The sequence below is a fragment of the Octopus bimaculoides genome, chromosome 9, assembly GCF_046866305.1.
Source record: "Octopus bimaculoides isolate indiv1 chromosome 9, ASM4686630v1, whole genome shotgun sequence".
Classification (NCBI taxonomy): Eukaryota; Metazoa; Mollusca; class Cephalopoda; order Octopoda; family Octopodidae; genus Octopus; species Octopus bimaculoides.
The window spans coordinates 19,976,844-19,989,804 of record NC_142936.1 but is presented as its reverse complement, the minus strand read 5'-3'; the positions used below and the strand labels follow the sequence as shown (position 1 = coordinate 19,989,804).

At 37.1% G+C, this 12,961-nt stretch overlaps 1 protein-coding gene across 4 annotated transcripts in view; it reads right to left on the bottom strand.

Annotated features, from left to right (window-relative positions):
* The window catches only part of LOC106876194 (uncharacterized), a 149,952-nt gene that overhangs the window by 45,126 nt on the left and 91,865 nt on the right, over positions 1–12,961 (bottom strand). For all 4 annotated transcript variants that reach the window (XM_014924635.3, XM_089357233.1, XM_089357236.1 and 1 more), the window contains one exon: positions 11,253–11,351. In XM_014924635.3, the coding sequence (XP_014780121.1) occupies positions 11,253–11,351 (99 nt within the window). The remainder of the gene's footprint in view (positions 1–11,252; positions 11,352–12,961) is intronic.

The window sequence follows — 12,961 nt, the reverse complement described above, 5'->3', positions numbered from 1 at the left end:
TTGAGCGTGGCCGTTGCCAGTACTGCCGAACTGGCCCGCATGCTGGTGTCACGTAAAAAGCACCCACTACACTCTCGGAGTGGTTGGCATTAGGAAGGGCATCTAGCTGTAGAAACTCTGCCAGATCAGATTGGAGTCTGATGTAACCATCCGCTTCGCCAGTCCCCAGTCAAATCGTCCAACCCATGCTAGCATGGAAAGCGGACGTTAAATGATGAAGATGATGATGATGTACATGTTCTTGTTACACTATGACAAACGTATAGAAACAGGTAAAGCAGTGCTCCAGCATGGGTTTAGCCATGATAGCTAAAACAAACAAAAGAAAGAACTAAAGAACACACAAGAACACACACTTACACATTCTTACACTAAGGGACGAGAAACAGGACTGCTTCATGCATATTTTCTTTTGATTATCACAACAAACTAAACAAGACAAAACTGAAAACTAAGCATGATTGATTGAATGTGCTATTAATTAGAGAAGAAAGCACCACCATGATGATGATGATGATGGTGTTGAGGAGGAGATGGCAGTGGCAGTGGTGGTGGCACAATCCAGCAATGCAACCAGACATGTGTCAGACTACAAACATCATGTAATGACCATAAAAATCAATATCTTTTTTTTCTTGATCTTAACAAAAAGGGTAGCATAAGATTGAAGAAAGAAAAGACTTAACAATCATAAAGCTGTGAGTCCAGTCTGTTTGATAATATTTCATTTGAAGAATGCAAACGTGGTATTGTACACATGTACCTGACAACTAAGTTTAATATATCACTGAAAAAACTGTCAAATCCTGGCAATTCAGAAAACCTCGACAATTGTCTTTCTTTTGAAACCTGGCAAGGCTAAAACTATCTCACCATCAAACAGACCAGTGTCTTTTATTAGTTCAGTTACAATTAAAAGTACTTTCTACTCATAACCAATTTCCATCTAAACCTCCAAGACCACCAGCATGAATTCAGGCAACAACTCTACAACTTCAGATCTTTGCAACTCTTAGCATCCAATGCAGCTGAATTTGATTAAAAAAACACTAGCTCTGGACAGTTACTGCGGCACTACACTTAACAAAGCCTTTGATATTGTCAACCACTGCAGTTTGTTAGATTCCTATGATAACACTCTCCCAAAGAGCACTACAAAAAGGCTAGCAGTGTATTTGAGGGGTAGACAAACAAAAACAATGAGAGCAGTTATCTAAGGGTAGAATCCTGAAACTTGGAGCTTGCTGCGAAAGCTGTGCTTTTCTTTCATACTTCAAATTTAATATCTCCAAGGCACTAACACCAAAGAATGGGCAGCTCAAACTCATCAGGTAGTTAAATGCAGTTTCTGTTCCAATCTCATTCAGATTTGATCACCAATAGATTGAACCTGTCCAACTCCAGTGACTTTGCTGCCGGTACAAAGTACCTAAATCAACTGTGATTATGTTCACCTCACTTCTATCATCATCTACAAGTCCAAGTTTCTGGCGATACACTATCCGTAGAGCCACAATTAAAAGTCACATTTAACACAATGTTCACTTTCTTACCACATTGTAGAATAATGACAGGTTATGCTCTACAAAGTAACAAGGTTCTTAAATCATTGGCAGTACTAGGGAACAGAATAAATTTGCAGAATATAGCAACCTACAAAATAATTGGTGGGACCAATTCTTGATTATAAATGTCCAATCTGGAGTCCCCTAGCATCAGACACATCATAAAAGAAAATGCAAATTGTAAAAAATGCAGCTCTTCAAGTGACAACTGGTTCCCACAAAATGGTGACTGAAAACAAATGTCTTGAGAGTTCAATCACATTCATAGCTTCTGGCTTCAAACTCATACCTTCCTAGTTCAAAACCTCATCAGAAGTCAGCCATATCAACAATCATCTTCAAATCCAGGTTAAAACAGAATATTAAGCAAACACTATTCCCAAAATTCAAAGAAAAATGCAATTTAGAAATTTAACCATGAAATGCATGTTTGTGTCTCCTTGTCTTGACACTACATGACAGTTATAAATGAGTGTCACTGACATACATGTAGCGTCATCCATTTTCAATATTCTGTAAAAAACTTGTCCGGCCATGGAGAAATATTACCTCGCTTGGGAACAGGTGAGGGTTGGCAACAGGAAGAGCATCCAGCCATAGAAAATATGCCTCAATAAGCTCTGTCCAACCTATGCAATCATGGAAAAATGGATATTAAAACGGTGATGATGATGATGATGATGAAGGAATTTCACTACTTGGTAGCAGAGGTTGCAGTTTGAGGCTATCAGCTTTGAATATTAATAAGAAGCTACACACCATAAGACCATGAATAATAATGGAGAAAAATTTTTCCTACCATGTAAAACAAGATGCACATTGCACAATTGAGCTCCAGTTTTGGGGTCAACAGCAAATGACCATGACAGTAAAATATATTCAGAAATCACCAACACATATTCTGCATCTTTTCTGCAGAACATTTAATCCTACTAATCTACTAAATATGCCAGATCTATAGAACAACTCTAGGAAAGTGATAGAAAGACTTCAATTCAAATTTTTACATTGAACTTCTTTTGTGACAGTCAGCAGCACCACATGATAATAATGATGGTGATGATAATTATTATGATGATGATGATGATGTTGATAGTGAATGCTGGGGAGGGGGGGGTGATTATAATGATGATGATGATGATGATGATGACGATGATGATGATGATGATCTTTATATTGTCATAACATTTGGTGTTTTTTAAAAGAGCTGTGAAGTTGTGTTGTGCCAGTCATGCCTTTTCAAATAGCAACAGTGTCTGCAAATGAAACAGTTCCAACAGAGAAGTGTACACACACACACACACACACACACATTTACACATACACACACAAGTGTGCTCATGTACTCCTAAGCTAACAGCTTAACTGCTGCCACAGTGGAGTAGATAAATGAGTGATTGTATGAATGATAATGATAAAACATCTGGCATCTACTGCTGACTTAGACATAACACATTGATAACAAAGCATAATGATATATATATATATATATATATATATATATATATATATACATACACACACATACACCCATACACCTAAGGATTGAGACAACTGGGCACAGCTGTTTAGAAGTAAATTATTCAGCATGGGTGACTGGGTATTCAGTCTGTTTTGACGACAGCACTTTTTGGCACTGGAAGTAAACACACACATACACACAGAAATAGAGAGACAAACAGACAGACAGGGATAGAGACAAAGAGAGAGAGTGTGTATGTGTGTGTGAATGAGAGAAACATCAAAACATCTGATGTCAAATAAGTCAGCATCAAATAGTAATGCTAAAACATCTCATAGCCATACATACAGGGTTGGCCATAAGTCACCCAACAGTAAATCAAAATTCCATAAACACTATCTGTAATTCTGTATTGACTTGAATGGAAAAATGTGTCGCTCAAGAAGGACAATTTTCATGATGTTTCATATTTAGATGCTTTCATTAAATTCATTCAGTTGTTAAACATAAATAAATCTTGGAATTAAATGGTTTTGATTTACTGTCAGGTGACTTTTGGCCAACCCTGTATATATACACATACATACACACATTCCCACTCTGTCTGTGTCGCCTAGGTAGCAGAAGCTACTACTTCTAGTTTTTCCCCCTAGGCATGTGATGGAATCTGTTTTCTGCACATCTTTCAGTGTTTATTGCCCCTGTGCATCTGCCACACACAAAAACTATCTTCCCAGTTAACCTTTCTTTGATATTGCTGCACCTTTTATGTGTCCATAGCTTACACCAGGTACATCATATGAAATTTCTACCCACACATTTTCTACAGATTGAGCAGGGCCATCTATCTGAAGGGGCTTATGATTTGACAGCCTTCCCACTTACTAAGACTTTGGTTTTTGCTAGGTTAACCCTAAGGCCCGGCCCTTTGATTCTAGACATTGCTTCCACACCCTAAACTTCATCTCTAGTTCTGGCAGTGACTCTGCTATTAGAACAAAGTCATCAGCGTAGAGGAGTTCCCAGGGACAGCCTGCCTTGAATTCCTCTGTTATTGCCTGGAGGACTATAATGAATAAGAGGGAGCTGAGGACTGATCCTTGGTGAACCCCTACTTCTACCCAGAATTGTGTGTGTGTGTGTCTACAGTATATGCATTGAGTGCATATATATCATCATTGATATCATTATTATCATTTTAACATCCATTTCTCCATCCTCACATAAGCTGAGTGGAATTTGATGGATATTTTTATGCCTGGATGCCCTTCTTGTCACCAACCTTCACCTTTTTTCATGTGAGGTAGCATTTCCCCATAGCTAGACATGTTTACATAGAAGATTGAAAACAGACACTGCTTCCATGATAGTGTCACTTACAATCAGCACATGAAGTTAAAGCAGGGAGGCAGTTACACACACACACACACACGTGCATTTGGCCAAGATTTCACACAAACCATATATGTGCATGTGTGTGTGTGTGTGCCAGTGCCATATAAAACACGCAAAAAGCATCAGTGCTGGTGCCACATAAAAAGCACTCAGTACACTCTGTAAAGTGGTTGGTGTCAGGAAGGGCATCCAGTCGCAGAAACCATACCAAAACACACAAGTGGAACCTGGTGCAGCTCTCCAGCTTTCCAGCTCAAACTAAACTATCTAACCCATGCCACCATGGAAAAAGAACATTAAATGATGATGATGATGATGATGATGATGATGATGATGATGATATATATGTACACCAGTCTTGTACTGGTTTCAGTCATTGTACTATAGCCATGCTGGGACACTACCCACAAGTATTTTAGTAGGTCCTATTGAACTCAGGAGTCTATCAAATTGTTAAATTGCATATTTATACATAATGAGACACAACAAAACTATTTACACCAATAAATATAAATAAAAAGACAATCATGGACACAAACTCACATACACACACAGACAACAAATTTTACTTAAGAATTTATTGTGAATTCTGTGAAATAACTTTGTATGAAATTACTTGAGTTTTGACACAATTTCAACTCTTTTGCTAGAGAGTGAACATACTTAAGTGCTGTCCTTCTTCAGTCAGTTAGACAAGTAACGACACAACATTTATTAAAAAATTAGCACCATCCTTATACGTCAATTATCTATAAAAACATTTAATCTCTTTATATGAAGCCGAGATTTTTCTGGAGTTACTTCTAACTATTATTCACTCTCTTGCAAGTATTGTCATTGTATTGTGATTTATTCTATAGAGAAGGAGTAACTGTCCAAATATAATTGAACATGAAACCATATAATGTAATCTTCAGATGTTTGAAAGACAGAAGGGTATGAAAAGAAAAATGCAATTTCAGCAGTTTGTTTATAGAGTTACATGCATACACATACACACACGCATATATACATATACACCAGCACACCACACCACTCCACACACACTAGCACTGAACACATCCCACACCCACACTACACACCATCATCCACATACCCAAACATGACCATTCACACACCCACACACAATCTTCAATAGCATCACCACACATACCACTATATGAGCAGCCACATGCTACAGACACACACACTTACACATGTGCACACACACTAGCACTGACCACTTCCCAGCACCCACACCACAGACCATCTGATTTTTTTTGCTAATCAGTTGCCATGCTTGACTGCTATATCCACAAGTTTTTTTTTTTTTATTCTCTCTGTTTATTTTCTCTTATTCCTTTCTGTTGAAGAGCGTAGGCTTGAAATGTAAAAGATCTTTTCACTTTCCCAAGCATCAAACTAATACACCTGCTTGCTGTTCATAGACCTGTCTTCGTCTTTTGTCTTTCTATAAATTTCAACTATATATATATATATATATATATATATATATATATATATACATACACATAGATATATATCATCATCATCACCCCCCCCCCCCCGTCATCATTTAATGTCCACATTTCCATGTCCGCATGGGTCAGACAGAATTTTATTGTGGTAGATTTTCTACTGCCAGATGACTTTGCTGTCATCAACCCTCACTTGTTTCAAAGCCAAGTAATATTTTCCCTTGTTTTCATGGAAGACTGGAAATGAACAACCTTGTCTGTATTTTGATACTGCTCATTTGCAATCATTACATGCTATCCAGACTAGGATGCACACAAGCCACACACACACACACACACACACAAATAAGCAGTTCTTGTGAAACTGCCCAACCCATGTCAGCACGGAAAAAGGACATTAAATGATAGCAATGAGATGATGATGACGATGACGATGATAATGATGACAATGACACATAACAGGCTTCTTTCAGTTTCCATTTACAAAATACACTCATCAGGTTTTGGTTGGTCCAGGACTATGATGACAAGGTTGGGGAGGAAAGCTTCTTAACTATGCCATAAACCATCTACTTACCTAAGATACTAAGATGATAGGTTGTAATTTGGGGAAGATTTGGATGCTATTTCTGGTAGTTTGAACAACTGTGTACAGTTTCTCTCATTTGCTGGAATAAGAGCAGGATTATGTCCAGGATGAGATGATGCCATATGAGGAGCAGATAATGTAGTCAAAACAATACAATGAGGACATCATCATGATAATAAACATACAACACCAAAGCATTAAATGTTGACCCATATCAATTAGTGAGGCAGAAAAAGATTAAAAATAATCCTTTCTATTATAGGTACAAGGCCTGAAATTTGGGGGAGGGGGATAATCGATTACATCGACTCCAGTGTTTTACTAGTAATTAATTTATTGACCCCGAAAGGATGAAAGGCACAGTCGACCTCAGCGGAGATTTAAAATAATGGAACATCAGATTAATTGCTTGATGCATTGCTGTACTCAAGAAGGCCCACCCACAACAACAGAATTGAGATCCTAAGACCCCAGGTGTCACATAAAAAGCATTGGTGCGAGTGCTGGTGCCACGTGAAAAGCACTGGTAATGGTGCTATATAAAAAGTACTCAGTACATTCTGTGGAATAGGTGGCATCACGAAGAGCATCCAGCTGTAAAAACCAAGCCAAAACAGACTACAGAACCTTGTGCAGCCCCTGACCTTCCAAGTTCCTGTCAAGCCGTCCAACCCATGCCAACATGGTAAATGGACATTAGATGTTGATGATGATGATGATGATGATGATGATGATGATGATGATGATGATGATGATGATGATTATGATGACAATGACAACAATGATGTTCTGAATTCAAATTCTACCAAAGCCAACCCTAAATTTTATGTCTCAATGTTCAATACAATAATGACCTATCACAAAATGTGACTGATAATTAAATTAACAATTCCTCATTCCTGAATATGTTTTGTATTATGCTGCAGTAAGGAATTATCTGTTAAATAGTGATGGAAAGAAAACATTATCACACACAGACACACATAAATCAATATTTTATTTACCTTACGTAATCGCAACAGAAGAACCAGTGGCCTTATTTTTCATAATAGAATCGGTAGCTTAACTTTACTTTCCATAACAGAGCCAATGACTTAACTTTGCAAAAGAGTTAGTGGTTTAACTTTCCATAACCTGTTTTATCCAACAATAGAAGATACATCATACTAACTTTACATTGTCAGTTATCTAGCAATAGGTGATGAGCTCTGAAAAACCTGCACAATATCCCTGACAGACAGACAGGTAGATGTGGTATGCAGAACTAAGTGTCTTAATTAACAATATGACAAAATGAATTTGTTCCCAACTACATGGCACTTTAGGTGTCTTCTACTATAGCCTCAGGCTAACCAAGCCTTATGACTAGATTCAGTAGATGGAAACTGAAAGAAGCCCACTGTGTGATGTGTATGCGTGTATGTTTGTGTGTGTTTGTTTACATTTGTGTTCACTTCTACAAAAGTCATGGCCTACAAGTAGTGATGTTATCACTTCTACTGTCAGCAAATAATTTGTCTGCATTGTGGTTTAGAAGTTGTATGAAATAACCCTTTAGCATTTAAACTGGCCATATCCAGCTCAAATATTCTACTTGTCTTACATTCAAATTGGCCAGATTTGGCTTCTCACGGCAAACCCTACAATATCATTCTAAAAATAAACAAACCACATCATTGAAATCTCAAAGCTACAAGTTAATGCATGACTAATTCAAAACAATGTAAATAAATAAGCATTGAATTTGACAAAGTAACATGAATGCTAAAGGAATAATAGATCCTTTGGAAAACAGGTTAGCACCAGGAAGGGTATCCAATATTGTAAGACAATACCTCAATAACACATTCATTTAACCCATGCAAGCATGGAAAGATTTATATAAAAACCAAACTAAAGCCAGTGAAAAGTAAGTGGAAAACTATATCCATTTCATCAGATTACCTCTACATTTCTTTACAGTAATTTATTATAAGTACAATGGACTGTTGATGGCATAGTATTGTATGCAAGTGTCACCAGTGCTCAACTGGTACTTAGTTTATCGACTCCAGAAGGATAAAAAAATTAAGTCAACCTCAGTAGCATTTGAACTCAGAACATAGAGACAGATAAAATACCACTAGGTATTTTGTCCGACATGCTAGCAATTCAGCCAGATCGCCACCTAACATACACATATAACCAGCAGAAAAGTTACAAAAGTGACTCAAGAACCAAGAGTTTTAACCCTTTTGATATCCAATCCACCTGCGACCACCCCTGCTGAACATAAACTTTAAAACATTTAAGGCGATCTGAATTCAAATCTACCATCAAAATTTCATGCTAGTTTAAGCTCTAAGCACCAGCTTAGTAATCAGAAAATTATTTTACTAAATTCTTAATTATTTTAATTATTAATTAAAACAGGGAAAGTATTTCAGCAGAAATATGGTAATGAAAGGGTTAAGCATAGCACTTAAACTTATTCTGCAACCCAATACGTGTGTGTGTGTGTGTGTGTGCGTGCGCACACACACACACACACACACATACACACAAGTGCCTGTATGTATACAACCATATCCTATCCACACACACACACACACACATACACACAAGTGCCTGTATGTATACAACCATATCCTATCCACACACACACACACATATCATACACTGATAATTGCCATTTTATACATTCACATGAAATAATATTTCCTACAATTATCTCAGTCAGAGGCAAATATGCATTCAATGTAATACATATATATAGGCACTTTCACACTGTAAGTATAACATACAGAGGTATCATCATATCTCTGTACATATCACGAAACTAAAGTGTAATCACACGAAAGTACATACCATGAAACTGAATTCACAGCATGTGGGGTTAATAGTTTACATTTAGTATATACATACACTGAATCTGAAACACCATGGGTATTATGCTAGTCTACATCAGCCATTTACTGAGGAACACATTAGATTCTACTTAAATTCCATTAATTTAGCATTTTTCTAATGAATTGGTAATCACTTATTTCTTATCCTTAATAATTAACACTTTACAAGGAGCCAAGCTGACGGAATCATTAGCATGCCAGATAAAATGCTTAGTGGCATTTCATCTGTCTTTATGTTCTGTGTTCATATTCCGCCAAGGTTGATTTTGCCCTCCATCCTTTTTTTCGGTGTGGGGGGGGGGTCAATAAAATATCCTAGATAGGGGTCTCTGAAAGAGGTCCCAGGGAGTAGCGTTGCTGCCTTCCTGAGCTAGTTTTCCACCACATTTCTTAAGAATCATGGTAGAAGCCTTGGTCTCGGGACCACTCATGTCTAGAAACTGAGGTTAGGGGTAAGCAAGGGCATGCTCCCTGTTGAAAATCCAGCTCCAAAAAAGCCTCATGATAACAAGGGAGAATGGGTGCCAGCTAGCCCAAAGGTTGGGATGGGCTGCACCTTCCTGCCTCAGTTGCTATAGCATTGAGGTAGATCCGGCCACCCTCATTAACGGGGACAAAACCCAGATTTAAAACACTGGATGACGATGATGATGATGATAATGATGATGAGTACAGGAGGTCAATGTAATTGATTTACTCCCTCCCCCAAACTTGTTGGCCCTGAGCCAAAATTTAAAACCAATAACTAACACTTATAAGATGGCAAGCATTTCATCAGTCGACTTTGCTTTTCATCCTTTTGGGGTCAATAAAATAAGTATCAGTTGAGCACTGGGTTCAATATAAAATGACTTACTCCCTCCCTTGAAACCAATCATTAAAACTTATAATTTTAGACTGGATAGACAGTACCTATCCAGACAGAAACTATAATTAGACATGCACATACACACACACCTTATAAAAACTGCTGGTGTGCAAGGATAGCTGTGTGGTTAAGAAGCTTTGTTTTCCAACCATATTGCCTTGGGTTCAATCCCACTGAGCAGTATCTTGAGAAAGTGCCTTCTATGTAGTCATTATATTGGTTTCAAATATTGGCACAGGTCCAGCAATTTCAGGAGAGGGATCAAGTTGATTGCATCAACCCCAGTGTTCAACTAGTACATATTCTATCGACCCTGAAAGGATGAAAGGCATAGTCGAATCCAATGGCATTTGAACTGAGAACATAAAGGTGGACAAAATACTAATAAGCATTTTGCTCAACATGTTAATGATTCTCCCAGCTTACCACCATTTGTAGTCATTATATTATAAATGTGCTTGGTATTGTACGTCATTATCATCATTTTAACATCTAGTTTTCCATGCTCACATGGGTCAGATGGAATTTTGCTGTGGTAGATTTTCTATGGCCAGATGCATGCTCTTTCTGTCACCAACCTTCATGTGTTTCCAAGTAAGGTAATATTTCCTCAGGGCTAAACATGTACTCACGAAAGATTGGGAACGGACACCGTTTGCATGACGGTGACACTTGCTTACAACTTATTACATGATGTCAAAGCAAGGAGTCAGTAATACACACACACACACGCACACTCCTGGCCTCTTTCAGCTTGAGTCTACCAAATTTACTCACAAGTCTTTGGTCAATCTGGGGTTATAATAGAAGACACTTGCCCAAGGTACCATACAACCATGTGGTTAGGTAGCAAACATAGCCACACCTGCACCTATGTAAGAAATCATTACTATTTAAGTAGCTGAGTATTCCACAGACTCATGTATTTTTAATATAATTTGAAGCACACTCAATGTGACAAGACGAGGCTCTTTGAATTACAGCAGCTGTCTGTACAAATCTGATTTATAAGAACTCAAAATGCTCACCAGTCGTCTGGCCTGAGGATCTGCTCCTTGTCGCAGCAACTCCCGTACACATTCTAAATGGTTATTTGCTGACGCTAATATTAAAGGCGTCGTACCTTCCTGTAAAAGGAAAAGAAAAAACAAGAATTAATAATAGTTTAAAAAAATAGTTAATTTAAGTAAAGTAAATCATCATTATTACAAAAAACACAATTTTTTTCATCTCAACAAATCATTTTCTTTTAAGTGCTTCCAAAACCCTGAGAGTCTGGCACTTAGCATTAGTTTCATAGTATCATATTGAAAAGCTAGATGTCATATATACTTATGTCTCTTTATGTTCTTAGTTCAAACTGTGTCAACAAAATACCTTTCATCCTTCCAAGTTCAATAAGATAAAGTACCAGCAAAGTATTGGGTTCAATTTAATCAACTTCAGTATTTGAGTGATTCATATTTTATTAACTCTGGCAAGGTGTAAGAAAAAAAAAACAAACACCATTAAGACTTGTAGGATGTGCAACTCACAGTGGTACAATTGATAAGTGGTTTGATGATAAGTTGTACCAAGTTCGAATCCTGCCATAGACTGACAGGACACGTATCTCTAAACAAAAGTCTGCACTACAACACACTATGACTTCTATACAAGAATCTAGAGATAATCCTGATCAAATGAAGTGCAAACATTATCAAACAATCCAACATCCACACTTACCCTAATACTATCAATAATCCAAACATTATTCATCCCAGCAATGTATCAATAGAATTTTAAACAAACAAGTGACTGAATGATCAGAGTGAGATATGATGTTAAAATAGCAGAAGAGGTCTGTTATGTTATAGTCTTGGAATTGATCAATACCTCACCAATTTCTGGGACCATAACTTATATTTCATGATCCATATTGCTGAGGACACAGTAATCCCTCGGTGAGAATTTTCCCATTTAGTGAATGGGAAAATGTCTTTTCTGCAATATACACAGTACAGCCTCTTTGTTTAATGTACTCCAGTTTAATGTGAATTTAGATATAATGTGATGAATTAATGGACATTTTTTTTTTTTCTTCCTAAATATTCTTGAATCTCTGATTTTCTTGGATCCTGACTAAGCATGATACCGTTATTTTTATGATATTTTATTGACCCAACAATAATGTTATAATAAAGGACCTACACTGCACTACCAACCTTTCATTTTTTTTAAATCCTTCATTAACTGGCACTAACATTAGTCCTTTCCACTTCTCTTGCCGAAGCAGATCAAAACTTAGAGAAGAAGCTTAAGGGTACACTTTTTCTCCAAACAAACCATCACTAGCCCCAGTGTTAATGAATACTTTTGTTCTGACTGAATTAGCATTATAGGTATTAAGTTGTTTGACTGCATATAAGAACAGGTTGTCTAAAGGGGAGAGAAACAGATGGAGATTGTAGTGTCAAATGAATTGATTCCAGTAAATTACTGAGTTTGATTTTATCAATTCTAGTTGTATTTTTACTAGAAATGCAGAGATGAAACTAAATTGATATTTAAGCATTCACTTTATTGTATGTTATCTCAACCATTGTTTTGTACAAAAGAATGACATTGAATGAGTTTATTTAACAGTTGTAATATACTGCAAAAGATAATGTATTAGGCTACTAGATCATGGACCCTGAGTTCATATACACTGTAGACTGCTGAGAGGAACAAAGAGGAGAGAGAGAGAAAATCTGGT